We start from the raw sequence: 17,536 nt of genomic DNA, 5'->3' as shown, positions 1-17,536 counted from the left end.
TTATAAAAGTTTGTTAAATTTCATATAGGTAAGTGTATGCCATCGAATTTTCCTTTAGACAAGATTAATATGACATGTTTTTTTATAAATATAAAGGTTTTGTGTAGTTTTAATGCTATGATCAAGATAAAATCATAAAATCATCAATATATAAATTGTGACTAACCACAAACCAAATATCAGTTTAAAAATATAAGCTATGAGTTTGTTAACCATACAATATTAAATTATATTATTTATATGAATTGCAAAGACGAAGGAAGGTTCTAGACTCCATTAATATTATAATTGGATCTCACCCGTCCAATGAGAAATCTAAGGGCCGAAATCAATGGAGACCATCACAAGTGGTTTTGGTCGGTTCATTTCCTCCGTCTCCCGTCTCCCCTAAAACCCTCGCCGTCGAGCTCCCGGCTCCCACCTCCGTCGCCATCGCCGGGAAGACACTTCAGTGATGGCTTTGGCTCGCCTCAGGCAGTCTCTTGCCCGCCTCCTCCACCGCCCTCTCTACCTCCCTCCGACGCCACCGCCGCTCGAGTAACCCCCTCTTCCTCGATCCTCATCGACTCGTTCTAGATCTCGATTGATTTCTGCAACGCGGATGCGATGATTCTTACACCCGCTTCCATTTCTGTTTCAGATATTACCATGCCTCCGTTGTGCGATCCTTCGCTCCGACCCACACAGGCGCATGCTTAAAAGGTGATCCGGTGATTGCTTGCTTCATTGCTTGTCGGTTCCTGTTTCAGTCCTGCATGGACTTCATTTCAATCAGTCTATCTGATGGATGATTGGTAATTAGGTTTTGCAAGCCTGACCTACAATGCCAGCAGCATGATTGGCCACAAGCTCGGCGGGCCATCGCCCGTCCACATTGTGAAGGTTCGAGTTATTGAGTGTTCTGCATTTAGGAATTTTAATAATTCTTCCTCAATTTTGGTTACATGTTTGTGTTTCTGCAGGTTCTGGATCTTGTTGTCCATCTGGATCATACTAGACTGATGTCAACAGCAGCAGCGTCAAAGCCAAAGATGCCGTCTGCTCGTGCCCGAAGGGTGTGAGGACATTCTGATTTACTTCTGTTGTTCTCTCCACTTGGAACAGTACCATATTTAGTGTAGTTACGTTTGTTTCATTTGTGCAGGTTAGTCGGAAGCTTGTCATGACGAGTCCTGGTTTTGTATATGAGCCATACAGCCCTCGGGAACGCATTCCCTTCTGGAAAAGGTTATTTTTTTCAATATGTTTTGACCATGTGTTTTTCTCCTTAGAGAAATCAGTATGTGGTACTCAATGCATATTCCTACTCATCTGGTTGTGTGGGAAACATCTGCTAGTGTACATAGCTACCATTAAGCCAGTAATAGTTCAACCTGCCTCAAAAATTGGGAACTATGTTTGATAGTTTCTGCTAGTGAGCAGGGGTATTGGAACGACATAAATTTGCTACATCCATGGGGCATGTAATGTATTGCAAATTAATGAGTTTTTGGACATTAGCAAGAGCTACAACACTCAGAGTACGACCTGCAACTTGTATTGCAATGTATTTCAGAATCCATTAAAATTGTAATATTTCTGCTTGGGAGTAGAAGGTTTTGTCGTGGTTTTTGTATTAAAATTGTAATATGATTGCGAAAATATTTACTATCACAAATATACACGTTCCATTTTATATGTTTGATTAAGCATTTATAAAGCATTGTAGGATACAGCTTAGTTTTTACTGGAGGGAACATAAAAAGTAACATTCTTTGACTAAACAAACTCAAGACATCTGCAATGAGCAGGGGTATTCTAGACACTTTCTTTCTATGCTTTCAAATGTCATATTAATATGGGGGGATAACAAAAAGTGGGAGTAGAGTTATTTTTCTGGATATTCCAGCATTAAATAGTCAATATCACTGCCTTAGTTCTAAAAAGTTCAAACCTTTTGGTGTGATATGATCTTACAGCCGCAGATGTTTCTTAAAATAATTTCTATTGTATGATACAACATAACTTTTTCATCATTTTAACTTCGATTTGTTCTGAATTAGATGGTTCACATTAAGTGGCTGGAGAAGGACAAAGGAGGACATCATTTTTGAGGTACTAACTCATCTTTAGAAAAACTGCTGCTGCTAAAGCTCTTTTCTTCATTAGTTACTTTTGTTTTTCTGGTTATTAGGTTTGATTTCAATTTGTTCTTTCATCTTTTTTCAACCGTTTACTTTGGGGTTTGAAATCCAAACCCTTAATTTTCTCATCCTTGGTAGGACATTGCTCCTGTGTGCCACTGATCAAATCAACCTAGTATATACTGTGAATAGTATTGCATGGTTATTCAACAGGCATAACAATGTTGTTTACATTAAGATAAAAAGCCATAATATATTATCAGAAATCTGTAGCTGTTTGGATGTACTGATTTAGGCTCATAAAACTTTGGGTTCTTTTTGTTAGAGAAGAATGACTACCACAATGGATTGCTCAGATTAGGGTTACATATACACAGGTTGGGCCTATAGGCCAAAAGGCCTACATGGGCCAGAATAGACCTCTACACTACTCTAACACCCCCCTTCAAACTAAAGGTGGCTGTGAAATTACAGAGTCAGATACATTTAGTTTGAATACATGAAATTGATGTTGATCCCTAGTCTGAGCCTTGGTAAAGAAATCAGCAAGCTGAAGTTCAGAAGGTGTGTACTGAAGGTCAACAGTAGACAACTGACAATGTGATCTTATGAAGGAGGCATCAACACCAATATGTTTAGTGAGTTCATGCTTGACTGGATTGTTGGCAATTTGAATAGCACTAGTGTTGTCACAGCGGAGAATAGTAGGATGAGCAGAATCAACACCAAAATCAGCCAACAGCCAACGAAGCCAAATAATTTCTGCAGTTGTTGTGGCAAGGGCTCGTAGTTCAGCCTCAGCACTAGACCGAGAAACTGCAGTTTGCCGCTTGGACTTCCATGCCACTGGCGAGCCACCAAGACAAATACAATAACCAGTGACAGATCGTCGATCAACCGGATCACTTGCCCAAGTAGCATCTGAATAAGCATGCAGTGTTGGTGGACTGGATGTGGCATAAAAAAGATGATGAGAAGCTGTACCTCTCAAGTACCGCAATACCCTAAGCAAATGAGCATAGTGAACTGTGGTAGGACAACTCACAAACTGAGTGAGAATGTGGACTGAATAGGCAATATCCGGTCTGGTAGCAGTGAGATAGACAAGACTGCCAACTAGATGACGGTACCTTGTCGGATCATCCAGAGGAGAACCATCTGATGACTTCAAATGAAGATGAAGTTCCATAGGAGTAGCAGCAGTCCGAGTATCAGTGAGGCCAGAACGAGTAAGAAGATCTTGAATGTACTTGGCCTGAGAAAGATAATAACCAGCAGCAGTTGATTCAACCTCAAGGCCCAGAAAATAGCTGAGAGGGCCCAAGTCAGACATCATGAACTGGTCACAAAGGCGTGCTTTGACAAAAGCAATGTAGTCCGGATCATCTCCAGTGATCAGCATATCATCAACATAAAGCAGAATTAAGGTACGTCCACGAGAAGAGGTGTGAACAAAGAGAGCAGGATCATGGTCACTGGGAGTGAAACCTGCAGCAATAACCACTGAACTGAAACGTGCAAACCATGCACGAGGGGCTTGCTTGAGACCATAAAGAGCACGCCGCAGATGACAAACATAGCCAGAAGGAAGTTGAACCCCTGGTGGTGGATGCATATAGACATCTTCTTGCAAATCACCGTGAAGAAAAGCATTCTTAACATCCATTTGAGAGATTTTCCATGAACGACTAGCAGCCACAGCAATGAGAGTACGGACTGTTGTCATGTGGGCAACAGGAGCAAATGTCTCCTCATAGTCGCGACCATGGGATTGCTGAAAACCTCGAGCAACCAGACGGGCTTTGTACCTTTCAATTGAGCCATCAGCTTTGGTCTTAAGTTTGTACACCCATTTACAGGTGATGGGAACGACATGAGAAGGTAATGGAACAATGTCCCAAGTACCAGTGCGGTGCAAAGCTTGTAATTCAGCAGACATAGCATCACGCCAAGCAGGAAGTTGAAGAGCTTCCTGATAAGAAGATGGCTCACAGACTACACCAGCAGTGGGAAAACCAAACCGATCAGGGATTTGAATAGCAGAACGATCCCTGAGATTATAATGTGAGCCAGAAGAAAAATCATCAGCTAAGAGAGGAGTGGTGGTAGAAGAAGGTGCACGGGGACGACGACGATAATAAAAAGGAAAAGGAGTAACAGAGGGAAGTGGAGGTGGTGATGTTAATTCAGGTGGACTTGATGGTGTGGAAACAGGAGGTGGAGTTGGTTCATGTGGATTGACAAAGTCATAAGGTGGTAGAAAAAGAAAGGACGGAGGTGCATTACATGATGACGGAGGAGTGGATGAATGAAAGTAGGGTTTGTTTTCAAGAAAGGTGACATCACGAGAGAAGCGAATACGGCGAGCGGAGGGGTCATAACAGCGGTAGCCCTTATGTTCAAGACTATAACCAAGAAAAGCACACTCAACAGACTGAGCTGTCAATTTTGTGGACTGAGTAGAAGGAAGAAGAACATAACAGGTGCAACCAAAAACACGAAGATGAGCATATTTGGGAGGTGACCCATGCAAGATTTCTCCAGGACTTTTCCCTTGAAGACGAATGGAGGGCTGAAGGTTGATGAGATAAACAGCAGTAGAAACAGCTTCAGCCCAAAAGTGAGTTGGCACAAAAGAAGAAAGGAGAAGAGTCCGTGCAGTTTCAAGAATATGGCGATGTTTACGCTCAGCCACTCCATTTTGAGCATGAGCACCAGGACAAGAGAGCTGAGGCAAAGTTCCTTCAGAAGAAAGAAATTCACGAAAAACAGTGGATAGATACTCCCCCCCTGAATCAGATCGAAAAATGCGAATAGAAGAGGTAAACTGAGTATGAACCATTTGAGCGAAGGATTTATAAATAGACAACAGCTCAGAACGATGCTTCATGAAATAAATCCAAGTATAGCGAGAATAATCATCAATGAAAATGACATAATACTTGTGACCACCTTTGGAAACAAAAGAAGCAGGACCCCATACATCAGAATGTACAAGAGCAAAAGGCTGAGTAGTCTTAGAATCACTAGATGGATATGGGAGTTGAATCTGTTTCCCAAGTTTACAGCCAGTACATTCAAAAGAAGAATCCACAGATACATGACCAAGGACCCCCTGCTTAACTAAGGTAGACAGACGTGAACTACACAAGTGACCTAAACGGTGATGCCATTGAGGAAAGGTGGCTGCAGCAGAAGCGAAGAATGATGGTGGAGAAGATGCTGGTGGCGATGCAGAAGGTGGCAGCTGAAGATGATCAAGGATGTAGAGACCGGATGAGCTCTTATGGCGATGGCCAGTACCAAGAAGAGCTCGGGTGCGCCGATCCTGAACACAACAAGAAGTGTCATCAAAAACAACGACACAGTTCAGATCAGCAAGTTGGCCAACTGAGATTAGATTCATGGAAAGTTTTGGCGCAAGAGAAACATCAGAGACAGAAAACTGAGAGCTATTCAGATTGCCTTGATGGGTAACATGGCAAAGGTTACCATCAGCAGTCTGAACAGGACGAGAATGTGAAAGAGGCCGACAAGAATCCAAGACAGAGGAATTTGAAGTCATGTGAAAAGAGGCACCCGAATCCAACACCCAAAGATTAGTACCGGACTGTGATGTCGATGACAAGGATGCATGGGACGTATAAGCACTGAGTGGAGCAGGCATAATACTGCTGGGTTGCTGATGGAACTGAGGAGCACTGACTGCTGATTGTTGTGGCACTAAGTGTTGGGGGAACAGCTGGTATTGGGGCGCTGATTGTTGTAGACACTGAGGCATTGCAGCTGTTGCTGAGAACTGAACTGAAGGCTCCGGTGTGCTGGAAGGTGCTGCATGTGATCCTTTACGAGAAGCAGCACGTTTGTCTCTCATTTCAGCAAGGAGGTGAGGATACTTTTTGAAACACCTGGAATCTGGATGAGTGGTCTTCCCACAGTGACTACAGGGAGTCTTCTGAGAAACCTTCTTAGAGGTTGCTGCGGCAATTTCAACTTCAACAGGTAAAGGAGGAATAGCCAGAACAGAGTGCTGCTCAGACACCATGGACTGTGCAGCAAGAGACTTAAGCCGGGTTTCCTCAGCCATGAGAGCAGATAACGTCTCAGAGAGAGTGGGAAGGGTTGGTCGCCCCAAAAGTTGAACACGGATAGGTTCAAAATCAGATCGCAGACCCATCACAAAATCAAACATAGTGTCCTGCGCATCATATGTCTCCCTAGCAGTCCAGGCTGGAGTACAAGTGGTGCACAAGGAAGAAGGCTTGGGTACCATGGAGGCAATTTGACTTGATATCTTGTTGAAGGCAGCATAGTACTCCTCAATTGACATGTTCTGCTGCTGAAGATGCTGAAGATTCTGACGAAGTGAATAGCGAAGGGCTGAGCTGCTTTGTTGGTAGCGATTCTGCAAGTAATCCCACATTTCTTTGGCAGTCTTGTGATCCTCAAGACAAGAGCGAATACTGAGATCAGTACTCATGCAGATGATGGCCATCACACGGTCATCAGTAAGATTCCAAGCTTGTATCTCCTTCTCATTGGTAGCAGTAGCTGCAGGAGGAGCATCGGTGAGATGATGAGCAGAACCACCCCATTTCAGCAGCATCTTGAGGGAGAAGGCCCATTCTCTGTAGTTGGAGCCATCTAGCTTCACATCCAGACCGGGAGACCCAAACGAAAGGCCGCTGAAAGGAGCAGCAGCCGCAGAGGACCCCATGGCAGCAACACAGAAGAAGGAGAGTGCACTCGACGACCCGGAGCAGAGAACGACGGGCAGCCGCGAGGCAGGGAAGCGCCGCCCCGACTGGCGGCGCGAAGAGGACGGGCGGCGCGAAGCAGGGGAGCGCCGCCCCAACTGGCGGCGCGAAGCAGGGGAGCGCCGCCCCGACCTGCGGCGCGAAGCAGAGGAGCTCCGCCCCGACCGGCGGCGCGAAGCAGGGTAGGGGAGGGAGGGATGACGCCGACGGGGGGAATCACTGCCGCGACGGGCGGAGAGCAGCGGAAAAAGTGGATCTTGGCTCTGATTCCATGTTAGAGAAGAATGACTACCGCAATGGATTGCTCAGATTAGGGTTACATATACACAGGTTGGGCCTATAGGCCAAAAGGCCTACATGGGCCAGAATAGACCTCTACACTACTCTAACACTTTTGACTTGTGAAATGTGCGTGCTACATTGGTTTATGCTGTATATGACAAAGTGATGTGATTGAATGTCTTAATTTTGATCCAATCCTATCGCCACTCAACTTTCCATGATTTAGTTTTCATGTATGTAGATGTGAGAATGTCAGATATTTGATTTGATTGATGTTTAGCTATTTTTCTTTACCCTATTCTCTTTCACCAAATATATGCTTAGTAGTTGGGTGCCTTGACAGATGAAGAACGCATATGCCGTTTCAAGGTTGAGGAAGAAAACTGGGTATACCAAAAAGCAATTCTATGCTGAAGCATTAAACATATACAAGGAGGTATATTTTATTTATCAGTCAGAAACAGCTCATATATTTTAAGTAGTTAGACTGCATTGGTGTGAGTTTCAGATTTTTCTTTCTTGTATGTTGATCTGATTTTAGGTTTATGCAGTGTTTAAATCCTTGGAATAAGAAATAATCCCTAACTTGTGCAGGCCAGTATAGTTTCATGAATAAGTCAAGATCAATGTATTTAGATAGGTTTGTTAGGTATTTAGCAGATCAACTGTCCAAATTATTGATCTAAGTGCATTATGGTTATGACTTCTTATTTGCTAGTTCTAATAAAGTTATGACTTTTTATTTGCTACTTCTAATTATTAATAATAAACCACCTAGACACATTGTAGTAATAACTAGTGATGAATTAGACACTGTCCTTATTACATTGTTTGGATGACTTGCAGGGCCTTTGCAGCCTTTTTTACCATGTTCCATTTAACATTTCTGTCCAATGTTGTCCTTAATCTGTTGTCGGCTGGTGTATTTTTTTCATCTTTTGGATTGCAATAGTTGCAAATTACAATTTTTCTTTTTTGTGTTATCTTACAGCGTGATCTTTCATCTGTTGAACACATAGCATACGTGACTTGTATTAACACAGTCTAATCGTTTTCTAAACATGAAACTGTATAATTTTACCCTTCCAACTATTGGAAGAAACGGTGTCCTCCATGAATGATGTTTATATGATGACACAGTTACACATATTGAAGTGATTGTTGGATGTCTCCTACTCTCGTCTTTTACTAAACATGTGCCAATTGTCATTTTACCATTGCAATTTATACATCCCTCCCTGGCACCCTCACTTATTTATTGAAATATGTCTTTCTAGAGATAATAGTACCTCTTAGCACAGAAAGTACATAATATGGTTATCAAGCAACACTATCATCGCATCATTTCCATTTCTCTCGTGCTCGTGCAAGAACCCAGCATAATATCTACTAAAAGCAGAGTTCAAATTGCACAATATAAATTATTCCACATGGAATCTTTTGACGTTGTTCAATCTACTTGATTCAGGTTAACACTCTGATGGCACATGGAGACACGTCGGCACTCCGGAAAATTCTGACAGAGAGGATGCATTCTGTAAGTTTTCAACATTTCATCAATCCATGCTAGATAATGTTCAAGGACTTTGCTGTTTATTGTTTCCTCTCTCTCTTTTTGGCTGAAGACTATAAAAAATGAACTAAAGAGAAGGCAATCCAAGTGGAGTTCTGTACATTGGGAACTGGTGGAGCCTGCCGTGAGTATCAGAACTTTGAGGGCTCGTATGGTAAGCTACTTCTGTTACACTGTATATCTGTAGGTTCCATAGACAAAGCACCATATCATGGTATGTACGTAAATTATTTTTAACTCTAATAGTTTCTGTCTGGTAAATTTGTAGTTGTTATACTATGTTTCCTGATTGGATCATGCAGTTGAAGTTTTATTTGCCTTGCAGATTGGCCTCGATAAGAAGGACCTGGATAAAGGTTTTGTACAGCTTACACTTGAGTTCGTCACCAAACAGGTTTCATTCTCTCAGACTTCTAAGTCCTTGTGTGTAAAGTGCAGTTCATATACCTGTCTTTTGTCTGTGTTTGAACTATTAGCTTGATGCTGAACATGATTCACTGATTTCTTTCTCTCTATTTTATCTATATCCATCCTTTTCGAATTTATTTCCCTGTACTTGTAAGGACTTGTATTTTCATCAATTTCCCTGTACTTTTAAGTACTGATCTTTATCTTTAAAATGGACATATATCTTGTCTACGTAGAATAAGCATGGGAGCTGTGTACCTTTGCAATATCCATGTTTGATTTTTACCTGTATAATCCATTACTGTTTTGATGTTGATTTTTTTTTTTTTGTGTGTGTGTGTGTGTTTTTTTTTGTTCTTGACTTCAAGATCTACTTTGGACACCTCATTGGTACCCAACATGTTGCTTTCATGTTGCACTTGTATGCATCATTCAATTGCTTGCCAGTGTTTGCATGTATCTACCTGACTCTGCAGTTTAGATTGGTCTGAGTGCCTGCAGTACCTTTTCTTTTTTGAACCGAATTCTGACCTTCATTCTTCATGTATGTATCGTTAAAGTAAGGCGTTGAAGTTCACATCCCTATAATAACTAATAAGCATCAAAATTAGAATATCTAGAACTACATTGAGAACACAACGTCAATAGCGAGTTTGTTTTCTTAGATACTCCCCTGTTGTGCTATCAGTGCCAGTGGATATCCCAAAACTGTGGAAATCTGTTGTTTCCTGTACTTCATTCACATCTTCTGACCAATCTTTATTATTATTTTTTTTTTAGAAATTTGAAGCCTATAATTCAAAGGGTGAGGTTGTGTCTGGAGACAAGTCAAAGGAGGTAAATTATATATGCCAAAACATTTGAAACAGTAATCTCAAACAAGTTAGAATGAGATTTGCTAGTGTATGAACAAAATTTAATAGTTCCCTGATTAGTTTTTTCCCAGGTTATCTTTCTCGCTCACCTACATTATTTTACTGGCTGATACACGTCATGTATGCTAGCATTACATTAATGTCAACTACTCAACTTGTCAAGTGTTGAATGTATTTGCTGTTGTGCTGGTTCTATGTCAGTGGTGATGGATATAACTAGAACTCAACTTTTTCCCACCTGCTGGTCCATCATCCTCGTCTAGGCAGTTGCCTTGCTGGCAGTAACTTATAGTTAGTTGCAGGAAGCCATAGCTTAGAAAAGGAACTGAACAAAAATTACCATTTTAGCCAAATACCAGCTAAGAACTGGTTGATACTTTTTAGGTGAATTCCGTGTAACAGTTAACTATTCAATATCAGATTGACCTAAGCCATCAGATGATTTGTCTGTGCAACTATGATTCAACAGTACAGTGGACAATCAGTTTTAGTTTAGTTAGATAGCTGGTTTACCCTGACCAATTCTATCAAACTGGTTACCATCGCTTATCAGGAAGTCAAATATCAAGTGGATGGTTTAACAAGGTGATGTTACAGTGTTTAGGGGCCATAATAGATGTAATATGGCTATTGATCAATCTGAGCCATTAGATGAAGTAAAATTGAATGGATAGGATAGTCATGTGTATAAAATGGTTGGTTGATGTAGGAGAGAAAGCTAGGGTGGTTTCTATATTAGTCTATGTATAAATTTTTTATAATTCAAATAGACTTTTGTAATTCAAAGTTAATTAAATGCTACAATCAGTCTTACAGAATTAAAAATTCTCATGATGTATCCTGATATCTGCATATATTCTATAGGTACTCGTGAAAGACATATGGGTGTTTGAGAGATCACTTTTTCATCCTGGAGCATATTGGCGTGTATGCGGAAGGATTACTCTGTAATAATATCTGTTTGGCAAGGACATTTCCGTTCTGAATGAACTGAACGGAGCCTTTTGGTTGCACAAAGGGTTCTCAATAAATTTTTGCCCTGAGCTATTGTTTCTCTCCAGTCTAACTGATGTCTAACAGGATCGTCAGACACACAGATATAGTGGTAGTCTTTATATTTTGTTCTCTTTCTTTATGATTTTATTAGCAGAAAACAGTGTTGTCTTCACGCTTTTGTTAGAGAACTACCTTGGGGGCGTACTGACCCCTTTGAAAGTTTTTCATATCTTCACCAGATACCAGGACCATCCAATGTGGCAACAAAGTTCGTGCACATATGAGGTGACGCTGTCACAAGGAAACACTTTTCTGCAGGCTGCATGTTTGCTTCACTTTCTGGTCAACTTTTTGGTTGTTGCGAAGCTAGGGAAAGCCTACCCCACTTCTGTGTAACTGTCATGTGATTTGGTTGTCGTTTTGCCTAACATTCCTCTTGCTTGTGGGCACCAAGTTTCACCATTCTCATTGCACGGCTGCCGTTCCTTCTGCCGTAAGGATAGTTTCAGTTTCTTCCCTGGATTTAATTTATAGAGCGCTTTTACTTGGGTAACGTCTTGTGCATCCAGGGCTTTGCAGAGTGGTTGCCTTTCAGAAATGCCGTCTGTGGTGTCAGACAATTTTACTGATCACTTGAGCAAGTTTCAGCATGAGCATTCCCACTTGCCCCAAAGGATCATGGTTCCTTAATGCCCTCATTTTTTACAAATAAAATTAAGAACCATAAATAAAACCGGGCGTGAAAAGGATGGTAAACTAGATAGCGACAATCTAATTGTCTGCTAACCCCTCGTATCCGCAAAGTATTTTGGATGAGATTTGCATACATCTTGTATAGAGTACTATAATCCTCGCAAGAATACCATCGAATTCCCGTGTTCCTCGAGGAAGACCGTCAGGAACACTCGGTCACAGGCCAGTGGCTCAGCACAGCAAACAATTGCCATGGCTAGGGGCCAGTCCATTGTCATCTGTCTCATCTCCCTCCTCCAATAAGGAACCCAAGAACTCCAGGCAACAGGCTCAGCTCCACCTGCACCCCTGGGCCCCTGGCCCTGCTGACGCAGTGTAGGTGAAGCACACACGTTGACCTGGGCACCTGACAGCTCGGTTACACGAAACCGAAGCCCCCGTCCCAATCAGCCTCGCAGTGTCAACGGCTTGCTAAACTACTACGGCTGCGGCTGCGGCTGCTGCTCGGCGCCCAGCTGGTTGATGTCCTGCCTGCACGGCAGCGTGCGCCCGGGCCTCCATTGGCCCGTCGGGGATTATTAACGTGGGCGATCGCCGTCGCTCGGGATTATGATAAGCGCGCGCGGAGCATGACGCGCGCCGACCCGTGGGCGGATTATTGTTAACGACTCGAGTGACAGCGGGGGGGTTGCGGCAGGAACGGAAGCGATGAACAGGCGCGCGGTGCCGCGGGAGGGAGACGACGAGACGACGGCGACCTCCGCGCGCGCAAGTATTTCCTTGCGTGCGGTTTCGGCGATCGCGATTCGTCGGCGACGCGGAGAGGATCTATAAATATGTATATATACATATATATATGAATCGATGGGTTCCTCAACGGCCACGGGATGAAGGAAGCGAAGCGACGACTTTGGGAGGGCGACGGTTGTGGCAACAATCTGTGGTGAACTGGAGACGACTCAGGCGACGAATCGATGCCAACAGTACACATCGTCTCAATGATCCAAATGACAGCGCTGCGACGAAAGCACATTGTGCTACAGCCTACAGTACCAGCCAGTATGCAACGACGGATCGGAGTCGGAGCATATAAAAGGCGGCGGCAAGGGAGGGAGCTGCCGAGCTGGGCGTGCAGCTACCGACCGGTGCGGGGGCGGCCAGGCTGTGGCGAGCCAACTGTGCGGCGACAGGGCCCCGACCGCGGCAACCCCCGCGCAACGCTTTTCCCGGAGGGACAGCAACACAACAAGGGGCGCGGGGCGGCAGCCGGGCGGGCGCAAGCGCGCGGCACCACCCTCCCCCTCCGTCCGCTTGCTGCCTGTTAATTCCGCCGCTGCGCCCCTCGCTCCCCCAGGGTGCCTCAAACATTTATATATATACATATATATTTGTGTAAACATGGACAGTCGAAAGCGGTGGCGATTTTCAAAGGCATGCTAGACTACTACTAGTAGTAGTTAGTGCTTCAACACACACACAACAGCATGCCTCTGGGTTTTTCTTTTAGGGAGAAAAGAGAAAGATGATCCAACAGCATGAGAAAAGAGAAAGATGATCCAACACACACACAACAGCATGTCTCGCTCGCTCTTCTTTGTCGCAGGATCTCCAGGATCAATGCGGTTCGGTAAAGCAAGGACATGTGTATACATCTGTGGCGTTCTGCCTTTCCAGGCACCCGCATTTCAAACGGGCCCTGAGCGCGTCAACTCGATTCAGCAAGTATGAACGCTTTTTTCCCCCCGAGATTCAACCATGTTTGATTCTTAGGATGGTGTAAAGCGCATTGACCAATTTGCCCGGCTTTCGATTCAAACTTTGTGGCCATCGCCTCCACCAACCCATGAACAAAATCTTTACAATTCCTTCATCAAACCATATATACTATATGTTCTCCGAAATTTAAACAGGAGAATAAAGGCCACATAAATGGTAGCAACCTGGAGGACAGAATGGTATATTCAAATACGAAAAGCTCGCAGCCTTCCAAGAACTCCTCCTCTGGTGCCAAGCAGGCAGCTATATATATAAGCCTCGGCGGCGACATATGCCATTGCGGCCTCCTGCCACCACGAAAAGGCGGGCGGGGGCAGGTGCGTTCTCTTCTACTACGTCGCACGCCGCCGCCGTCGGGATCGGAGCTCACCCAAGAAGAAGCCCGGGCCGTCATGTGGTGGCCGTGGCCATGGCCGTGGTCGTGGCAAGGGACCGCGCTCACCGCGGCGGCGTGGCTGTGCCTGCACGTGGCAGTGGCGCGGCTCATGGACGCGCTGTGGTGGCGGCCGCGGCGGCTGGAGCGCCACTTCGCGCGCCACGGCGTGCGCGGGCCGGGCTACCGCTTCTTCTTCGGCAGCTCCATCGAGCTCATCCGGCTCATGGTCGACGCGTCCTCCCGCCCCGCGCCGCCCGAGGCGCCCCACGACGTGCTCCCCAGGGTGCTCGCCTTCTACCACCATTGGAGGAAGCTCTACGGTAACTCACCGACCAGCAACACACATGCTTCAATTGATCATTTCCTTGCATTGCTCCAGTCATCATCTCCCGTAGGAACTTAACAGATTGATCATCAAACAAACTCGTAGCTTGATTGCCAATTTTTTTGTGCCATTACGCGGTTTCTTGGTGTATCCATACCTATTTTTATTTCCCTCCTAATCTTGGAAATGGGGACAGATTTCAAATAATTAATGGTGCCATCATCTTAAAAAATGATGAATGGTGCAACTTTACAGTGTTTACTTATTCCAACTTCACATGAAACTTAAAGAAGGAAAAAAGTGCGCATTTGCTACGCGTATATATACAAAATATTATAGTAGAGGGATTAAAGAGTAGACGCTCACGCGTAAACCGCAGGAAAGGAGGGGACATGCTTCCATGCTTTTGCAAATAGAAACAAGAGGACAAACTCTAAACTATGCTTGATTAGGTGACCTTCATTTCATTCCATTTCACTTTGTACTATAATCCTACCACCACTATCTGCATCCATCACTTTAGTCGTGATGACAGCAAGCTCTGCGGGCTAACAAATTCACCTGCAACCTAGCTCCCAAGTCAAACCTTCCGGTACTGCCTCCATGATCCATCGATCTCTCCACCAGGCTGTCAATGCTGGTCAATGATAATCAAGCGATTAACAACAGGGTAGCAGCTTAAGATTGGCTATGCATATAGGAGCTAGCTCTCACACACACAGAGCCATGTAGATCCATCCGGCAATTCAGAGCTAGAGCACATGTCTTCATGCTTGCTTTCTGCTTCAGTGCTTGCTCTGCGCATTGGGCAGCATGACACGGCCAGAGCATTTCAGTTCAGGATCCAAATTAAACCAGTTGGTTACTCGCTGTTGAGATTAGTTTATGCTAACCTTTTGCGGCGATCGATGATAATTCCGCTGTTTTTCAACGGTTTGTGGAGTATAATATGTACAGCCGTAGTAGCTACCTACAGGGCATCTGCGTTTGATCCAAGTGACGAATCTTGTTGTTGGTCAGTTAAGGAATTATGTGATTTGCCCACATGAAAACACTGAAGCTAAGTGCTGGCTTAGCTTAGCTTTATGGCAACCCGGCCGGTAGATCATGGCCTTGGTATCACATGCATTAATGCTTGATTCGCTGCATAATTTCATACTACGTCAGCTTATTTATTTGATGAAAAATTAATCAATGCCAGCTCCAAGTGTGTGTATGATATTGTCAAAACGACGGCGCATTTATACACAGCAAACGCATGCTTTCTGCTGGCGCCAATCTCGACCATCCAATTTTCCATCGGACGGTCTGACCAAGGGCCTAACTTAAAGTTGAGTGCTAAATTTTAGCACCTATTAGTATTTATATTTTTTGCTAAAGTTTTTGAGTCTTGGTTAAAGTTAAGCTCACCCTATTAGTACTCCCATTTGGAAAAACTAGTGCTAAAGTTTAGCACTTTTAAACATTAGCACTCGGATCCAAATTAAAATGGCATGAAATGCATGACAATGCCAATATTTTCTGTATTTCTTCTGGAAATTAAAATAACGTTGATGTTGGATAATTTTTACTTATTTTGTGCTAATTGTGGGCTTTGCATGCAGGTCCAATGCACATGATTTGGTTCGGGAGCACGCCGCGGCTGATCGTCAGCGAGCCGGAGCTGATCCGGGAGGTGCTGCTGTCGCGGGCGGAGCACTTCGACCGGTACGAGGCGCACCCGCTCATCCACCAGTTCGAGGGCCTCGGCCTCAGCAACCTCCACGGCGACGAGTGGGCGCGCCGCCGCAAGATCCTCACGCCCGCCTTCCACGTCGAGAACCTCAAGCTGCTGGTGCCGTTCGTCGGCGAGACGGTGCAGCGGATGCTGGAGGAGCGCGTGCTGTCGTCCGCGGCGGGCGGCGAGGTGGAGGTGGACGTCGCGGAGTGGTACCAGCGGCTGCCGCAGGAGGCCATCACGCTCGCCACGTTCGGCCGGAACTACGACGAGGGCAGCGTCGTGTTCCGGCTGCAGGGCGAGCACGCCAGCTACGCCACCGAGGCGCACAGCAAGGTCTTCATGCCCGGCTACAGGTTCCTCCCGACGAGGAAGAACAGGCGCGTCTGGCAGCTGGACAGGGAGATCAGGAGGCTCCTGGGCAAGTTCGTGACCGGCCTGCAGAGCGGCGACCACCGGGGCGGGGGCCGGGACCACGGGCGCGCCGGGGGCATGAAGGACTTCATGAGCTTCATGGCGCCGGCCATGACGGCGGACGAGATCATCGAGGAGTCCAAGAACTTCTTCTTCGCCGGGAAGGAGACGCTGACAAGCCTCCTCACCTGGGCGACCGTCGCGCTCGCTATGCACTCGGAGTGGCAGGACCGCGCTCGCCGGGAGGTCGTCGACGTCTGCGGCCGCCGGGGCCTGCCCACAAAGGACCACCTCCCCAGGCTCAAAACCCTGGGGATGATCGTGAACGAGACGCTGAGGCTTTACCCGCCGGCGGTGGCGATGATCCGGAAGTCGAAGCGGGACGTGGATCTCGGCGGGTGCGTGGTGCCGGCGGGCACGGAGATCATGATGCCGATCATGGCCGTGCACCACGACGCCGAGGTGTGGGGCGCCGACGCCACGGAGTTCAACCCCGCGCGATTCGCGGACGACGGCGACCGGCCGCGGCAGCAGATGGCGTTCATGCCGTTCGGCGGCGGCGGGCGGGTGTGCATCGGCCAGAACCTGGCGCTGATCGAGGCCAAGGTGGCGCTGGCACTCGTGCTGCAGCAGTGCGAGTTCCGGCTGTCGCCGGCGTACGTGCACGCGCCCAGGGTGCTCATGATACTCAACCCGCAGCACGGCGCGCCGGTCATCTTCCGGCCGTTGTGACCCGCCATGCATGCTCTCGCGGCAGCTCAGAAATCCCAATAGGATTCAATTAATTCCTTCCTGTAAATTATCCCCATTGCCAATTGCAAATATATAAAGTATACCACCATACCTGATAGGTAATCAGATATATAAAGAAGGATCGATAGCAAAAAAAAGGACTTTTCTAGCTGTTATTGTTCACACTAATGCAGAATTTGAATCGATTGGTGTGCTTTCAGCAGCTCAATCTTCAGTAGGTGGCCTGAATATCATGCAAACGTTGTGAGAATTTGCAAACATGAGAGATAAAATATTCATGTACAACAGTTTTCTATATCTTGTGCATAGTCTAGAGAGCAATTCTCACCCTCGATCTTTGGCTAGCGAGAAATCCGAAACAGAGAAAGTCTATATTTAGATATCCAATTGAAAAAGCTGTTGGAGGGTAAATTTTTTTTACCAAAATCTCTATTTCTGGAGAAATAAAGAGTCTCTTGGAGATGCCAA

The 17,536-nt window shown here is 45.5% G+C and overlaps 2 protein-coding genes across 2 annotated transcripts; both read left to right on the top strand.

Moving 5' to 3' along the window:
- The first annotated feature begins 306 nt into the window (after positions 1–306).
- On the top strand, positions 307–11,254 carry LOC112882922 (39S ribosomal protein L45, mitochondrial). Its single transcript, XM_025948120.1, has 12 exons — positions 307–537; positions 641–702; positions 803–882; positions 963–1,055; positions 1,145–1,227; positions 2,043–2,094; positions 7,506–7,598; positions 8,631–8,699; positions 8,788–8,889; positions 9,061–9,129; positions 9,924–9,980; positions 10,883–11,254. The coding sequence occupies exons 1-12, from the start codon at positions 455–457 to the stop codon at positions 10,967–10,969; spliced, it is 930 nt and encodes a 309-aa protein (XP_025803905.1). The 5' UTR covers positions 307–454; the 3' UTR covers positions 10,970–11,254.
- Positions 11,255–13,891: 2,637 nt separating this feature from the next.
- Positions 13,892–17,362, top strand: LOC112881481 (cytochrome P450 734A5-like). The gene is made up of 2 exons (XM_025946185.1): positions 13,892–14,179; positions 15,789–17,362. Exons 1-2 carry the CDS (start codon positions 13,969–13,971, stop codon positions 17,045–17,047), a joined length of 1,470 nt encoding a protein of 489 aa, XP_025801970.1. The 5' UTR covers positions 13,892–13,968; the 3' UTR covers positions 17,048–17,362.
- Positions 17,363–17,536: the final 174 nt, after the last annotated feature.

The sequence above is a fragment of the Panicum hallii genome, chromosome 2 (genome assembly GCF_002211085.1).
Source record: "Panicum hallii strain FIL2 chromosome 2, PHallii_v3.1, whole genome shotgun sequence".
Classification (NCBI taxonomy): Eukaryota; Viridiplantae; Streptophyta; class Magnoliopsida; order Poales; family Poaceae; genus Panicum; species Panicum hallii.
Note: the sequence above shows the minus strand (reverse complement) of the source record. Positions and strands in the feature narration are given on the sequence as shown.

What these genes read in the sequence shown, in the direction of transcription:
- LOC112881481 (XM_025946185.1), top strand. Translation starts at nt 13,969, where the DNA reads ATGGACGCGCTGTGGTGGCGGCCGCGGCGGCTGGAGCGCCACTTCGCG. An exon ending in CCATTGGAGGAAGCTCTACG is followed by an intron (nt 14,180 to 15,788) that starts GTAACTCACCGA and finishes CTTTGCATGCAG; the next exon opens with GTCCAATGCACATGATTTGG.
- LOC112882922 (XM_025948120.1), top strand. Translation starts at nt 455, where the DNA reads ATGGCTTTGGCTCGCCTCAGGCAGTCTCTTGCCCGCCTCCTCCACCGC. An exon ending in CATTAAACATATACAAGGAG is followed by an intron (nt 7,599 to 8,630) that starts GTATATTTTATT and finishes TACTTGATTCAG; the next exon opens with GTTAACACTCTGATGGCACA. An exon ending in TTGAGTTCGTCACCAAACAG is followed by an intron (nt 9,130 to 9,923) that starts GTTTCATTCTCT and finishes TTTTTTTTTTAG; the next exon opens with AAATTTGAAGCCTATAATTC.